This window comes from Amblyomma mixtum, chromosome 5 (assembly GCF_055824585.1).
Source record: "Amblyomma mixtum isolate Tamu chromosome 5, ASM5582458v1, whole genome shotgun sequence".
Lineage (NCBI taxonomy): Eukaryota > Metazoa > Arthropoda > Arachnida > Ixodida > Ixodidae > Amblyomma > Amblyomma mixtum.
This window is the reverse complement of record NC_143016.1, coordinates 169,866,066-169,878,958: the sequence shown is the minus strand read 5'-3', so window position 1 is coordinate 169,878,958 and position 12,893 is coordinate 169,866,066. Positions and strand designations below refer to the sequence as shown.

General features: G+C 47.9%; 1 protein-coding gene across 1 annotated transcript in view; it reads left to right on the top strand.

Annotated features, from left to right (window-relative positions):
- LOC149344658 (uncharacterized) overlaps window positions 1–12,893 on the top strand; it is a 28,527-nt gene that overhangs the window by 15,273 nt on the left and 361 nt on the right. The window contains exons 3-4 of the mRNA XM_089547274.1: window positions 838–981; window positions 10,577–11,812. Of these exons, the coding sequence (XP_089403400.1) occupies window positions 838–981; window positions 10,577–11,812 (1,380 nt within the window). The remainder of the gene's footprint in view (window positions 1–837; window positions 982–10,576; window positions 11,813–12,893) is intronic.

Sequence of the window (12,893 nt, the reverse complement as noted above, 5' to 3'; positions counted from 1 at the left end):
ATTAACGCTCGTATTGTTCTGTCCATTTGAGTATTTTCTGCGAAAACCAGGGTGTTTCCGTGGTTCACAAAAGTCTAAGGGTGCTCTAATCCTATTAGCTGTTAGCTTGTATGCACCGAACGTTAAGCTGATTTGTCTAACAGTTTTCGTACATTTCAGCTGCCCTTTTTCAAGGATTAACATTCTGTTAGCATTCTATAGTGCTTGACGTGCGCTTAAAGTAGAGTGGCATGGTGTAAATCGGGTAACAATTTTCTGTAACAGAATGTCCGGAGCGTGATTCAACAGATCTCTGATTAGTTCATCCTCATCTACCAATTTTTCTTTGCTCAATGATTTCATAATGCTTTCCTTATTTCCACTCTCGTTATAATCGGATGCATGTGTTCACTAAAATAAGAGCCACTATTTACTTGTGCAACCACTATATAAGCCGCTAGAGAACGTAACATTTAAAGACAAAATCCCCCTATTCTGGTGTGCCAATGCTTTAGTAAGTTAAGCTACGCTGAAAATAAATTCCTGTTTGCTTTTTTAATCTGAGGGTACAACGATGACACAAACTCCGCTTGCAGTAATAGCAGGATTCTTGACCTATGCAACTTATTCTCATGCAACCATGCTCTCCCTCTAACCATATGTAGCATTCTTGCATGGCGAATTTTTGCGAGCGCAAAATTTTGAAGTCTAGGCTCGGTAACATTGCATGTGATGCTAACACGTAGCATGCCGCTAAGAGGGGGACCAGCGTCATGTCAATGCTCTGCAAGCCGCATTGACTTCTTTGTCTCTGGTCACTATATATCTGACATGCAACTACACTTTCTTCCTTTCCAGGTCTTCTCGTGACGCTTTTCCAGCGCTTCCTGACTGTCTTTGAGATTGGACTAATCGGAAGCGTTTTGATATGGGCGGGCGTTATTGCATCAGCATTCGTCCCTAGTATGGAACTCATGACACTGTGCTTAGGCGCCTTGCATGGTAAGAATCAATCTTCAGAGGTTCTTTTTTTTTCTTCCTTCTTGAAAGATTACGTCACAAGACGATGTGCAAGGTAGTAGACGGCTCCCTGTCAGCACGTCACAACCGTACAGAGGTGATATGCGCGCCAAAAATCAATTACAGTAGAGAACTAATACACATGACGGAGCTAGCAACTCACTCACAGTGACTTTATTCATGCTGAAATGAAAAGTCGTGCCGCCTGAAGCCTGGATAAAAATCCAGGATTGGAAAGCCTAGATGAAACCAAAAGGTCGCACATGCAAAACGAAGAATGTTTTTGCTCTAGACCCCTTCCGATAGTTTCCGTAAAACGTGTGGCTCCTTATTGAGCCGTCTAAAGTAATTGCCCATTATAACTTTGAGGAAGAAATTTCTGTGGTCATGTGACAGCCCTATGAATTTCACACACGAGTGCAAAAGTTGGTGTCAATAAAATTTACAAAAAGTCAACTATTTTACTTTTGCGCCCGAAAAGTGTCTAGAGATAATGGAAATGCATGGTGGTTTTTATCGCACAACAAGAGAGTTTCGGGACTTTTTTCCTATTTTTTAAAAGTGTTTCGGGATATTTGTGAGCAGCACAGTAGTGGTCGGCGGGTCTCTATAACACGTACTGTCTCATTAAATAGTGTAAAGTATATTACAATGCAAAATTTACAGAAAAAATTCTGAACCTTCAAATATACGTGTTGTGCCACATTTTTTGGCATAAATTTCGTACGAACAGGTTCCTATTAAAAATATGAAATACGTCCTGATCGATAGCAAGTTTCGTTCCCTTTTTTCAGCGATTTTATATCGAAGCTTTTACTGTTTTGAAGCTAGAAAACATGTTTGAAGCTTAGCGCCGCACCTCGAGCCACGGTTGCCCGTATTGCCACTGCACTGCAGACGACGGCCGTGACGCATGTTAGAGTTCTGCGCCACTTCGAATTCTGTGTTGAGTTCATACGAGCAGTGGCATGCGAGAGCAGCATCAAATCACTCGAGGTGGCATTGGGAAGAGGGAGTGCGATTAATTGAGAAAACAAACCTCCCGTCACCTCTGCGCTTTGCTTTATCCTGCTCCCAGCAACTTTTCTGGCCAGGTGAAGCAATTCGATTCTCTCACAAATTTCGCTATAGCAGTTGTCCACCTAATGCAGAAGACGCAACAGAGCCCTTATTACAAATACAGAATTAATGTATTTCTCTCTATGAGCGGAGCGTGCAGAGCAACCAATGGTGGACGCTTTGCCCAGACAAAGACAAGTCCACTCGTCCGTCGAAACGGGGGCTTGCAGAAACATTTCCTTCCTTGTTCAATTTGTTATTATCAAGAACAGTTGGGTTGCGTTCGTTGGGTTTGTATTCTTCAGGAACGCATTCTTACACGTAGAAACACTTCTCCTATAGTGCCTCATTCCTGTATAAGAAAGAAACGAAGTTCTTTAAATGAGTGGAAATTTTTTGCCATCTTTTGTGGCAAGAGCGCTTGCGACGGCACTGAAGGAACAGTATAGCGCCTTGTATCAAAGGCAAGCCTTTAAATGCCATACGAAAACCATATAATTATACCCCATCAGCTGCTCAGAAGTGGAAAACAAAAACTAACGCAAAGGGTGTTCAGGTACTTTGGGTATTAGAAAACGCTGTCGAAGAAAAAGAAGCCCAACTTAGGAGATTACACCATTACACCCTTTCAAACCATCCTCCCTCAATACTGCACTCCATGATCACATATCATAATCTCACCAATCATTTTAAACTAGAGAGGAGAATTTTTCCCCCTCCTGACAAAAGCCTGACTAAAGAACAAGAGGTTACGTGGCGTCGTCTACAGACGAGATCGATACGCACCCCATCACTCCTCGCGCACATTTATCCAGATCTTTACAACCCAAACTGTTAACACTGTGGCCAACGAGCCACCTACGATCACATCCTGTGGGACTGCAAAATAGAGCCACCTCCGGGTGATCTAGTTACCGCTCCTGGCTAGCTCCTGGCTAGCTCCTGGCTAGCTGACTGGCTAGCTCTAACCCCAGAACGTAAGTTTTGGCGGTGGAATGGGCTGACAAAGTCGTCGAGGGCTGCGTACTCTCGACCACCTAACGCGACCTCTTACCAAGCTCTCTCCGGCGAATAAAATCTTTTACAAACAATCAATCTCACTGGAACTACATCTCACTAATTTAGAGAGGAGTTTTCAGAAACAAAGCAATTGTAACCACAGCAGCTCTCTTCCCATCATTAAAGAAACCAGCACCACTCGATTTAAGAATCACGAAAGCAATGCAACGTTTGCTCTGTCGCCCTTGGTTCCGTTTCGGTCAGTGAGTGGCTCCTTCGTGCTGACGTTGCCTACGCTCTCCCTCCTGCGCAACTGAATGTCCGCATTCTACGCGCTGTCATCGACGCCGCTTTCGCTACTGTGGGCCGTGCTTTGCTCCCGATTGGCTTCTCGCTCGGCGGCGAGCGCAGCTGAGTCTCGTCTACGTCTAGCCTTGCGAGCGCGACGAGCGGCCACAGCATCACTCATCACATTGTGGCACGGCAGCTGCTGCGCCACCTTCGAGCGTTGGTTTTTTGGTTTGTTATTTTTTTTCCCGTCCGCCCACCTACTGAATAAATGTTGTCTGAGCTCTCTCTCTCATCCACAACTTTTGCATCCGAATGCAGCCGCTCCACGGCAGAGAGAAACACAGGGCAGATTAATTAAACTGGGTCACGTGGCCGATGGCTTCCGGCTCTCAGTACGAGCATGTGGCGGCAGCGCCGCTCTGCTCGCTATTCTTTCTATATCGCTGTCATCGTCTGTTGACGCCGGTCCCTTTTTTCCGCAAGGGCCCTTTGCGCACTGAATATCGGCAATTAGGCCCTCTGTAGTTACCTGCTTGCAAGCCAGCTTGATTGCGGGGGTTTTTAGTGAACGTTAATGCTCCGGTGAAGTTCGTACGGAGGTGGTCGCGGGTTCTGTCGGCTGCGTCCCAGGCGAGTCTCAAATCTCAAGTGCAGGCGTGACAGTGCACAGAGAGCGAAAGCGAAACTCGGCTAAGTTCTACCGCTGCATTGTCACGTGACGGTATTTTTACCGTGATGCTTTCCATTTTACTCTTTGTGAACACGCTTCAAAAATGAAACCGGACGCTTCTTCCTGGTTTTTTTGTTAAGCGACAGCGACCCTCGATTTTCTACCCCTACTTTCCCTCTTTCACCCATCGCCGCTCCTCTCTTCGTTCTCTCTTCTTTCTCTATTGTCCGGTGCCATCGGTGGCTATCGACAGACCTCGTCCATGCGATGGCTCACGGAGGACTTGGGAAGCGGCTAACGCGTAAAGGTAGTAAGGAAGTAATGGTGCGTGAGGGCGTATGCCGAGATCATTGAATTCGACCCGGTCAAGTGAGGCCCAAGGAAGGTCAGGAAGGTTCCTGATATTTATTGTGACAGCAACAAAAAGAAGCTTCGAAGATGGCCGAGTAGTCCAAGGCGCCGGTATACGAAGCTTGTCGGTTGCACTGCCAGTGGTTGATTCCCACTTGACGTCTCTGGTTTAGAGTATGGTAGTTCTTTTCTTTACTGCGCTAACAGTGTAGCCTTTTACCAAAAATTACTCTGTGTGAGTGAGTGAAAGTGAGCGAGTGGATGAGTGAGTGAGTGAGTGAGCGTGAGTTCATGTGAGTGTCTGTGTGTGTGTGTAACCTCCACCATTTGTGCATACTCTGGTGGGTGCACATCCAGGCATTAAATCGTAAAAATAAATGCATCTAGACCCCCCTTCACCTCCTTCATCCTTTGACATGTGCAGCCGATGTCGCCGAGGCCGATTGCTATGAATGCTCTAAGTATGCTGTTGCCAAAGCGTTCTACAGAAGAACGGCAACAACCACCAGCCTTTCGCCTGAGACACTAACAATTCGAAGTATGATAGCGATAGGCAGCTGCGAGCCGCCGTTCGTCAGGGAATTCAAGATCCAGCAGGCCGAGAACAGCGTGACGAAGAAGCCCGCTAGCGGTTGACACGCTTATTTTATAAGCAGAACAATTTCAGCCCATCGGCGCGAGACAAAACTCTTTCATCTCAGTTACACTTCATTGGAGTAGCATCTTTATGGGTGTAATTGTTATTGCATTCCAGCGAGCTCATGAATTTCCCCATTGCCCTTTTGTGTAACTGCTATCGCTATTTATTCTTATCTCGAACGCTGCTGCAACTCCGCCTTTCCTTGATTATTTCCACGCGCGCATCAAAGAATGTTCAGGTTCTGGGGAAAAAAATTGTACCAATTTATACTTCCTTTATTTTGTAATAATAGTGGCAATGTATTACATTCAACGTGTTGAAGCGACATGCAGACTATCGGGGACGCTCAGGTCGAAGGACTCCAGATTAGCGCACACGAGCTAGGGTTCCTAAACACGCGCTCACATAGCACAGGATACGCACATGTTTGCATATAATTGCCCGCCACCAAAATGAGGCCCACGCGGCCGGGATCGAACCCGTGACTTTGGGATCAGCAGGCGAGCGCCGCAGCCCCTCAGCGATCGTGAGGAGTCTTATAGTATCTGCCGTCTGAGACAACGAATGCCTCCGAAAGAAAATGTTGCGTAACGAAGTTGGGTAGTTGCGCCTTTGTTTCACACAGTCATGGTACATGACAAAAAGAAAGGGAAGCTATTCTCACTGGGTGTTTTAAAAGTGAGAGCAGTGCGAACAATTCCATTAAAAGTTAACGCAAACATATGAAAGTTGCAGACTCTAATAAACTCAAGATTTCACCTAAATCTGGCGTACAATGCTTTATAATTGCCGAAAGCACACTACAGAAACGCCAATTCTTTTTTCTAGACATGAGGCTTCTTTCGTTTTTTTGTCGTAGACTGAATGCCAATTATGCAACGCTTGCACAGACAGCTTTCAATCGGTAAATCTGCGAGATGGCATATTTAATTTTGTCTGAAGAAAAGTATGCCGGGCTGCAAAAAAAAAAAATGGGCTGAACCGAGACCCGAACCAGTTCGAAACGGTTTCTTTCAATCCTTCCGCTTCAGGTTCATTTCCGAGATGGAGAAAAAATATTTGTGCGGTTCAGTTCCGGTTCCGGGCAAAAATATGGGGTCGATTCCATTTTCAGGTTCAGGTTCGGTTCTGGTTCGAAACCCTGCTTACCACCTTTCTTTAATACCTTCCTTTATTACGTGGTCCAACTTCCTCGGCGGCTTGTTGGCAAGAGCACTCAGTGAAAAGGAAAAGACGCCTGTGCGCAGTACGATGCCATTGCACGTTAAAAATGCTTACCTGGTCGAAAGAATGCCGGAGACGCTAACCCCCTCCGTCATCTAAAATATTGGTACAAATAAAGCTAACTAGAACAGAAAACTGGGCAAGTTGGAACGGATTCATCTTAAAGGGTCCCTGAAAGGGGTGTCTGAGGTTGGCAAACAAATACTTGCATTATGTAGAGCGTAGGCCACTGAACGTTCATGCCGCGTACAATACATCAAAGGCGAGTAGATAATTTACAATACATTTTCAAAAACTACCTCTCCCGAGCCTCGCGGCGACCAGCGGCGGTGAACTTCCGCCCGAATCCGTACTCATTACGTCAGTTTGTACTCTTTACGTCACAAGTGCTGGGCTATGATTGGTTCGCGGTGCCAACGTGAAATCACGCATTTAACAAACTAGAAGCTCTAGATACTTCACACTCTTACTCTTTTCGGAAACATTTCGCATTTCAGCAAGCAGAGTTGTCGTTTATATGCATGTTTACGCAGTTATTGTGTGTTCGGTGTCAGAAATTAGTACTGCACTTCCGGTTTACAATGTTTTCGTCTGCTCGTGCCGCTTGTGTCACTCCGCCGGCGCCGACGTCGAACCGAATCGAGAATCGAGGTGCGATTTGGAGTCACCGCACTACTGATTTCTGTCGCGACCTCCGTCGCATGCGCAATCAAAATGGACCGGCCGTGCTGTGTCGTTGGTTGTAAAGCCAGGGTTCGGCAAGATGTTGCCCTTCGGTACTGTCTGCCGAAAGATGGAAGTGAGCGAGCCGTCGTCGTCGTCAGGATTCAGCGCTCGATTTCTGAACGGCGTGTCCTTAAAAGCTTGGCCGACGCGCTGCACCGATCGTCGCTTGCGAACTGCCGCCCCACTACAAGCAGGGAGACACGGGGCGGTGAGCATCGCTGCGCCGCCCTACCCAAGCTCCGCTCACAACCGGTGTCGCACTTCGCCGCCGTGCAGCAATGCCTGAGCGCTGCTTGGGATGGTGTACAAATATCACAAGGCAAGATCGCCTTGTTATCAGAAATACTTCTCGAGCAGCGACAAAGCACGCCTGCTTATGTTGCGAGCTTTCGGCGACGGCACCGCTCGCGGGCGCTCAGGGCGACGAGCTCTGCTGCTGCCTGGCTGCCGTGGTCGTCGCTAGGCCTATTGCCTCTTCGGCATCGAAGCTGCAGCAGCCGGCGCTTCGGAAGTCGCCTGAGCTATAATACAAGGCTTACTCTACACATCGCTTTTCAGTCAACAGCATCATCTCACAATAAAATAATAGTATGGTCACTTTCCGCGACTCCTTCTGCAGCGAAGCGAGCGGGCGCCAGGCGAGTCGGAGCCCACGTCGGGCCAGCGGCAGCTGCGAGACGGTTGTGGCAAGAAATTTGCTCGTATCACAGTCGTTACCTTTACCAGCAGCTCAGTATTGGTCAGCGATCCTCAAAAATGACACATTTTTCACATTTCTTATCCCAGGGTTTATTATTTACGTCAAGAACACACTTTAGCTCGTTTTTATGTCGCCGGCAGACGGGATCCAGGCTGGCCGGCCGGCCGGCATGCTCGGCGTACATCACGTTCGCACAAGAAAATGCAAAACAGCCATGATACCAGCGAGGATGCTTCCTAGATTCGAGCAACGAAAATATGTCTGTGCAAAAGTGGATCTTTCGGCAATGACACCGCCTGCGGCAACGCCGCGCGACGAACTGCGCGCTGGTCCCAGGCTGCCCTAGTCGTCGCTAGGCCTATCTGGTTTCGCATTGAAACCGCAGCTGACGGCGCTTCGGAAGTTGCCTGCGCTATAATAAAAGGCCTACTATTCACATCGCTTTACTGCGAACTCGTCCCATAATAAAAGATATGTTCGATTTCCACGATGCCTTCAGCAACGGAGCTAGCAGACGGTAGGCGAACCGCACCAAGTAGCAGCAGCACCAAATCGGCTGTTGGATGAAATTTGCTTGTATCGCAGTCATCACTTTTACCAGCAACTCGGTATTGGCCAACGATCGTCAGAAATTATGCATTTTTGACATGCATCTATCCAAGGGCTTGCTATGGACGAGAACAAACAATACTAGCGCGTTTTTCAGTCGCCGGTGGCCGGCATCAAGGCTGGCAGGCCGGTCCGGCGTGGCTCGGCCCCGAGCGCCCTGAGCAGCGCGCTGTACGGCATCATGACGCTGCCGCTCTCCGCACTCGTATTGGCTCCCGCTTCCCGTCGTTGCGTTTTCGGCGCGCGGCTTGTCGTAGACATCCAGCAGGTTGGACGCAGGCGACGAGCTGCGATCGGTTGTTACGACGTCGTTCACAACGGCGCGCCGCAGCGAATCGCACACACTTTTCGCACATGTGTCCCCGCCTTAAGGCTGAAATCCCATTTCGGCACTCATCCGCAAAAGTCGTTCCTTCAGCTCGGGGTCTATAGTACGAGAGAAGCCGCAGCGAGGGTTGCGAGACACAGGTGAACATAGCAGACAGCGGGAAAGCGAGCGAGCGAGCGATCGAGCGAAAGAGCGCGTCAACCGGAAGTAAACAAACCGATCTCGTCGATGACGTATTTGTGGGCGGAGCATGGTCCCGGCCTGTAATCTTTATTTTTTTATGGTTTGCTCCGGTGTACGAGTTGAGAGGGAAAAGGCTGGTGGTCATTTTTAATAGCCATTATCTCTGGTTCCGCACAAGGTAGATCAAAAATTTTTGCGGTAGGATGATGGATCGTTCAATGTCTATCAATACTTCGACTTCTCTTTGCCTACATGGACACCGTTTCAGGGACCCTTTAAAGCAGCGCGATACACAGGACGAGAGAAAGAAACAAGAGACGACACGAGCGCAAAGATGGAAAAGAGCCCATTGTACAAGAAATGTGGTTAACTAGAACAGAAAACTGGGCACGTTGGAACGGATTCATCTTAAAGCAGCGCGATACACAGGACGAGAGAAAGAAACAAGAGACGACACGAGCGCAAAGATGGAAAAGAGCCCATTGTACAAGAAATGTGGTTAACTAGAACAGAAAACTGGGCACGTTGGAACGGATTCATCTGAAAGCAGCGCGATACACAGGACGAGAGAAAGAAACAAGAGACGACACGAGCGCTCGTGTCGTCTCTTGTTTCTTTCTCTCGTCCTGTGTATAGCGCTGCTTTAAGATGACAAATAAAGCTATTGCCGCCCTCCACTCTGGCGCCTCTTATCATAATTATTTCTCTCCCACCATCCTCCCTTCCCTCACTGCCCGATTGAGGTGTTCAACGAGATTTCAGACAAAGTCAGACAGTTAGCCTCCGCGGTGCGTCAGTGGTTAGACAGTTCGGCTACCGAGCAAAAGTTTCCGGGTTCGAACCCCATCGCGGCGGACGCGTTTCTATGGCGGCGAAACGTAAAAGGCACCCTTTGTGCTGTGCCATGTAAGTGCACGTATTATTCCGGAGCCATTCATTATGGCACTTCTTCTTCTCTTCTTGAATTCCCTCCTTTATCTATTTATTGTGGTTCTGGTGTCCACCGAGATGTGAGAGACTTACTGCGTTGAAATTAAAAATTAAAAAATAAAAATAATCCTTTTTCTCTTCAAGATGGTTATTGTTCTTTCCTTTCTGTACTAACAATTTTCAGTGCATGTATAGGCGTCCATTTCTTGCAAGGCTCAATTGGAACTCTTTTCAACTCTGTGGCTTAGTCACTGTCATGGCGCTTGTGCCTCGAGCCATGCTATCAACTAAATGTGAAGCATCACTTGGGCGGATAGGTGATACAGCTTTCGCTGAGTTTTGCCCCATTACGCAGCATGGCGCTAACCTTAACACCTTTTTCTACCAAATGGGTTGGCAGAGACTAGTGTATGTCCTAGAGTACTCTGTTTGAAGGCTGGGGTCCCGAGGGCGAGGTTTCTGTGTTCAATCAACCACATTTTGCATGTTCTCATCTTTCAGTGGCCGAGAGGAGCTTCACAGCATTTCTCAGTTTTCACTAGAGCAATTGCGACTTGATGACGTCAGTGGCTGCGCAAGGTGCGATGTATGGGCTGCTAACGTTTCCTGCTCTCCTAATCATACCTTTTAGCGTGATTGGCTGTGGAAGGGTGTGCTCCCGTACCTTTGGCAGTGCTGTTGAACAGCACGTCACGAAGGTTCCACGGATGCTTTCGAAATGTAGCTCGCGCTCTAAAACGCTGAAATGCTCCAACTATTAGACTAAGGAAATCAAGGAAATGAGTGAAGGTACAGGAGTTATAGAAGTGTCATGTGGCAGGTTAAAGTTACATAGTCCTTATGATTATTTTAATGTTTTTGCCGCAGGTTTGGGCAATGGATTCATAGACAACGCAATGGCTGTTACAATAGGAATCCTCTTCCGGAAGCACCGTGGAGTGGCGATGGGAGTCAAAGATTCAGGACGCACGCTCTCCGCTTTGATTTTTCCCTCCGTGGTGTCCAAGCTGAACTCCCAGTACGGATTCAGAGGAGCGCTGGCGATTTGTGGTGCCCTCCTCATGAATGTGACTGCATTCATGCTGATGCTGCGACGACCATTGCTCAGGCATAGAGGTGATGCTTCGGTTGATGGTGAAAACAACGATGGGAACTTGTCTTCATCTGTCATTGCGAGAGATGACTGCAAACTAAGTAAACCAATGTACGAGGAGGCCACAGTTTGCACTAGTGGCTGCGCTGAGAAGTTTCAATCGTTCAAAGAGCTTACACAGCATCGCCTTGCTCATAGCGATGGGAAAAGTTCTGCTAATGATATGATGCAGGTTCATGGAGGCAGCAGCAATCAACCTGAAAAAGAGCTAGCGCACATTCAAGCTAACGATCACATCCCGATTAGGAGGCCGGAATGTGACGACGTGCAAATCCCTTTCGACGGCAGTCACACTTTAAACAAGCAAACAACATTAGGAAGCTCCGTTCTCCACTTGGAAAAACTGCCTCTTCCAGAGGCCAGCTCTTCATTCCCGCATAATTCATCGGACGGCGATGAATTATGCGGCCCATCCACCCATACGGATGCACATTCTACAGTGGACCTCAGTGGATCAGATCGCGCACATTCAAGCTGCGGTGAAGTGCAGATGCTCCTGTCTGACCCAAGGTTCTACGCTCTCATCTTCCAGAACACGGTGATGAGTTACTGGGCGGTAGTTAACCGCTCAATCGGCGTCGATTACGCCCTAGACAAAGGGTTGACCACTGAACACGCTGAGCTACTGGTGACTTACGCAGCAGCCACCGATCTCCTGCTGGGGCATGTAGCCATACCGTTCCTCGCTGACCGAGGCTACCTCAAGCGAAGTGTGCTCGTGGCCCTCACCTTCGCACTGATGTCGGCTACCCTGGTCGCCATTACGTTCGCCAATGGCACTGCGCAGTTCTTGACGGCATGGGTCACAGCGTCCTTCCTTGTCTCGGCGGCAGTGTCTTTTTCACCTGTTCTTATAGCGGATTACCTTGGCGCAGACCGAGTACCAGTCACGTGGGGCACGTCCGGGCTTGTTACCGGGCCTTTGCTCCTCGCCACCCCCTCCATAACAGGCAAGTACGCTTCTGCTGTTGATTATAACGCAGATGACGCTTCATACCAGATGGCTACTTGTTTAAACATGAGGATGTTTTGGTTTGGTTTTATTGGGGTTTAACGTCCCAAAGCAACTCAGGCTATGAGGGACGCCGTAGTGAAGGGCTGCGGAAATTTCGACCACCTGGGGTTCTTTAACGTGCACTGACATCGCACAGCACACGGGCCTCTAGAATTTCGCCTCCATCGAAATTCGGCCGCCGTGGCCGGGATCGAACCCGCGTCCTTCGGGCCAGCAGCCGAGCGCCATAACCACTGAGCCACCGCGGCGGGCGAGGATGTTTTATGGGCAGTTTCTAATGTAAACCCGCTGATGAGTTTTCTATTCGCTACTATGTGATGTCGTTTTCAGGCTGCCATTGCTTTTGTTATATCTGTTCGCAAGGTAGTGCCATATGAGCACAAGCATTTCTCGCAATTTTACCGTCTTAGTAAGCGATTTCGAAATTGAGTGTAAATATATGAGTAAACTTAAAAATTCAACTACATTTTGAACTTATAAGGTGACGTTTCTCCAGTAGCACTTTAAAAGATAACATGGAATGAATTTTAAAATCGAATATAAGGCAGAGCTTCATTTTTTTTCTGCACTTTGTTTTGGTCCTGAATGCCACTTTTTATTTATGCGCATTCGTTGCAGTCATAAAGGGTTGTTAATACCCGCGTGTGACCGTATTTTTGTTTGTCACAGGCTTTAATTATTTATCCGCTGTTTTCCACACAATGAAAACATTGTACCCATTGTATCCCGATAATTAAATCAGAGTTCAAGCAGCGCTTCAGCTTTCAAGATCACTTTCAGCAATTTTTCGGCCGGTTCCTTAAAGAATATTGCCGTAAACCGCCAGGGCCATCTAAACATCGCTTTACAGCTGACCTGCCTTATGCTATCATGTAGGCGATCACTCAGACATTTTCAACCGAACAAAGTTCGATGCATCCGCTTCTTCTAAAACTGCGCGGAAAGTGGGAGCCATGAGCATGCAGGCTTGAACACAGCGGTAGGAAGGGCTGCACAAATTCCTTTTATCAGCGTTC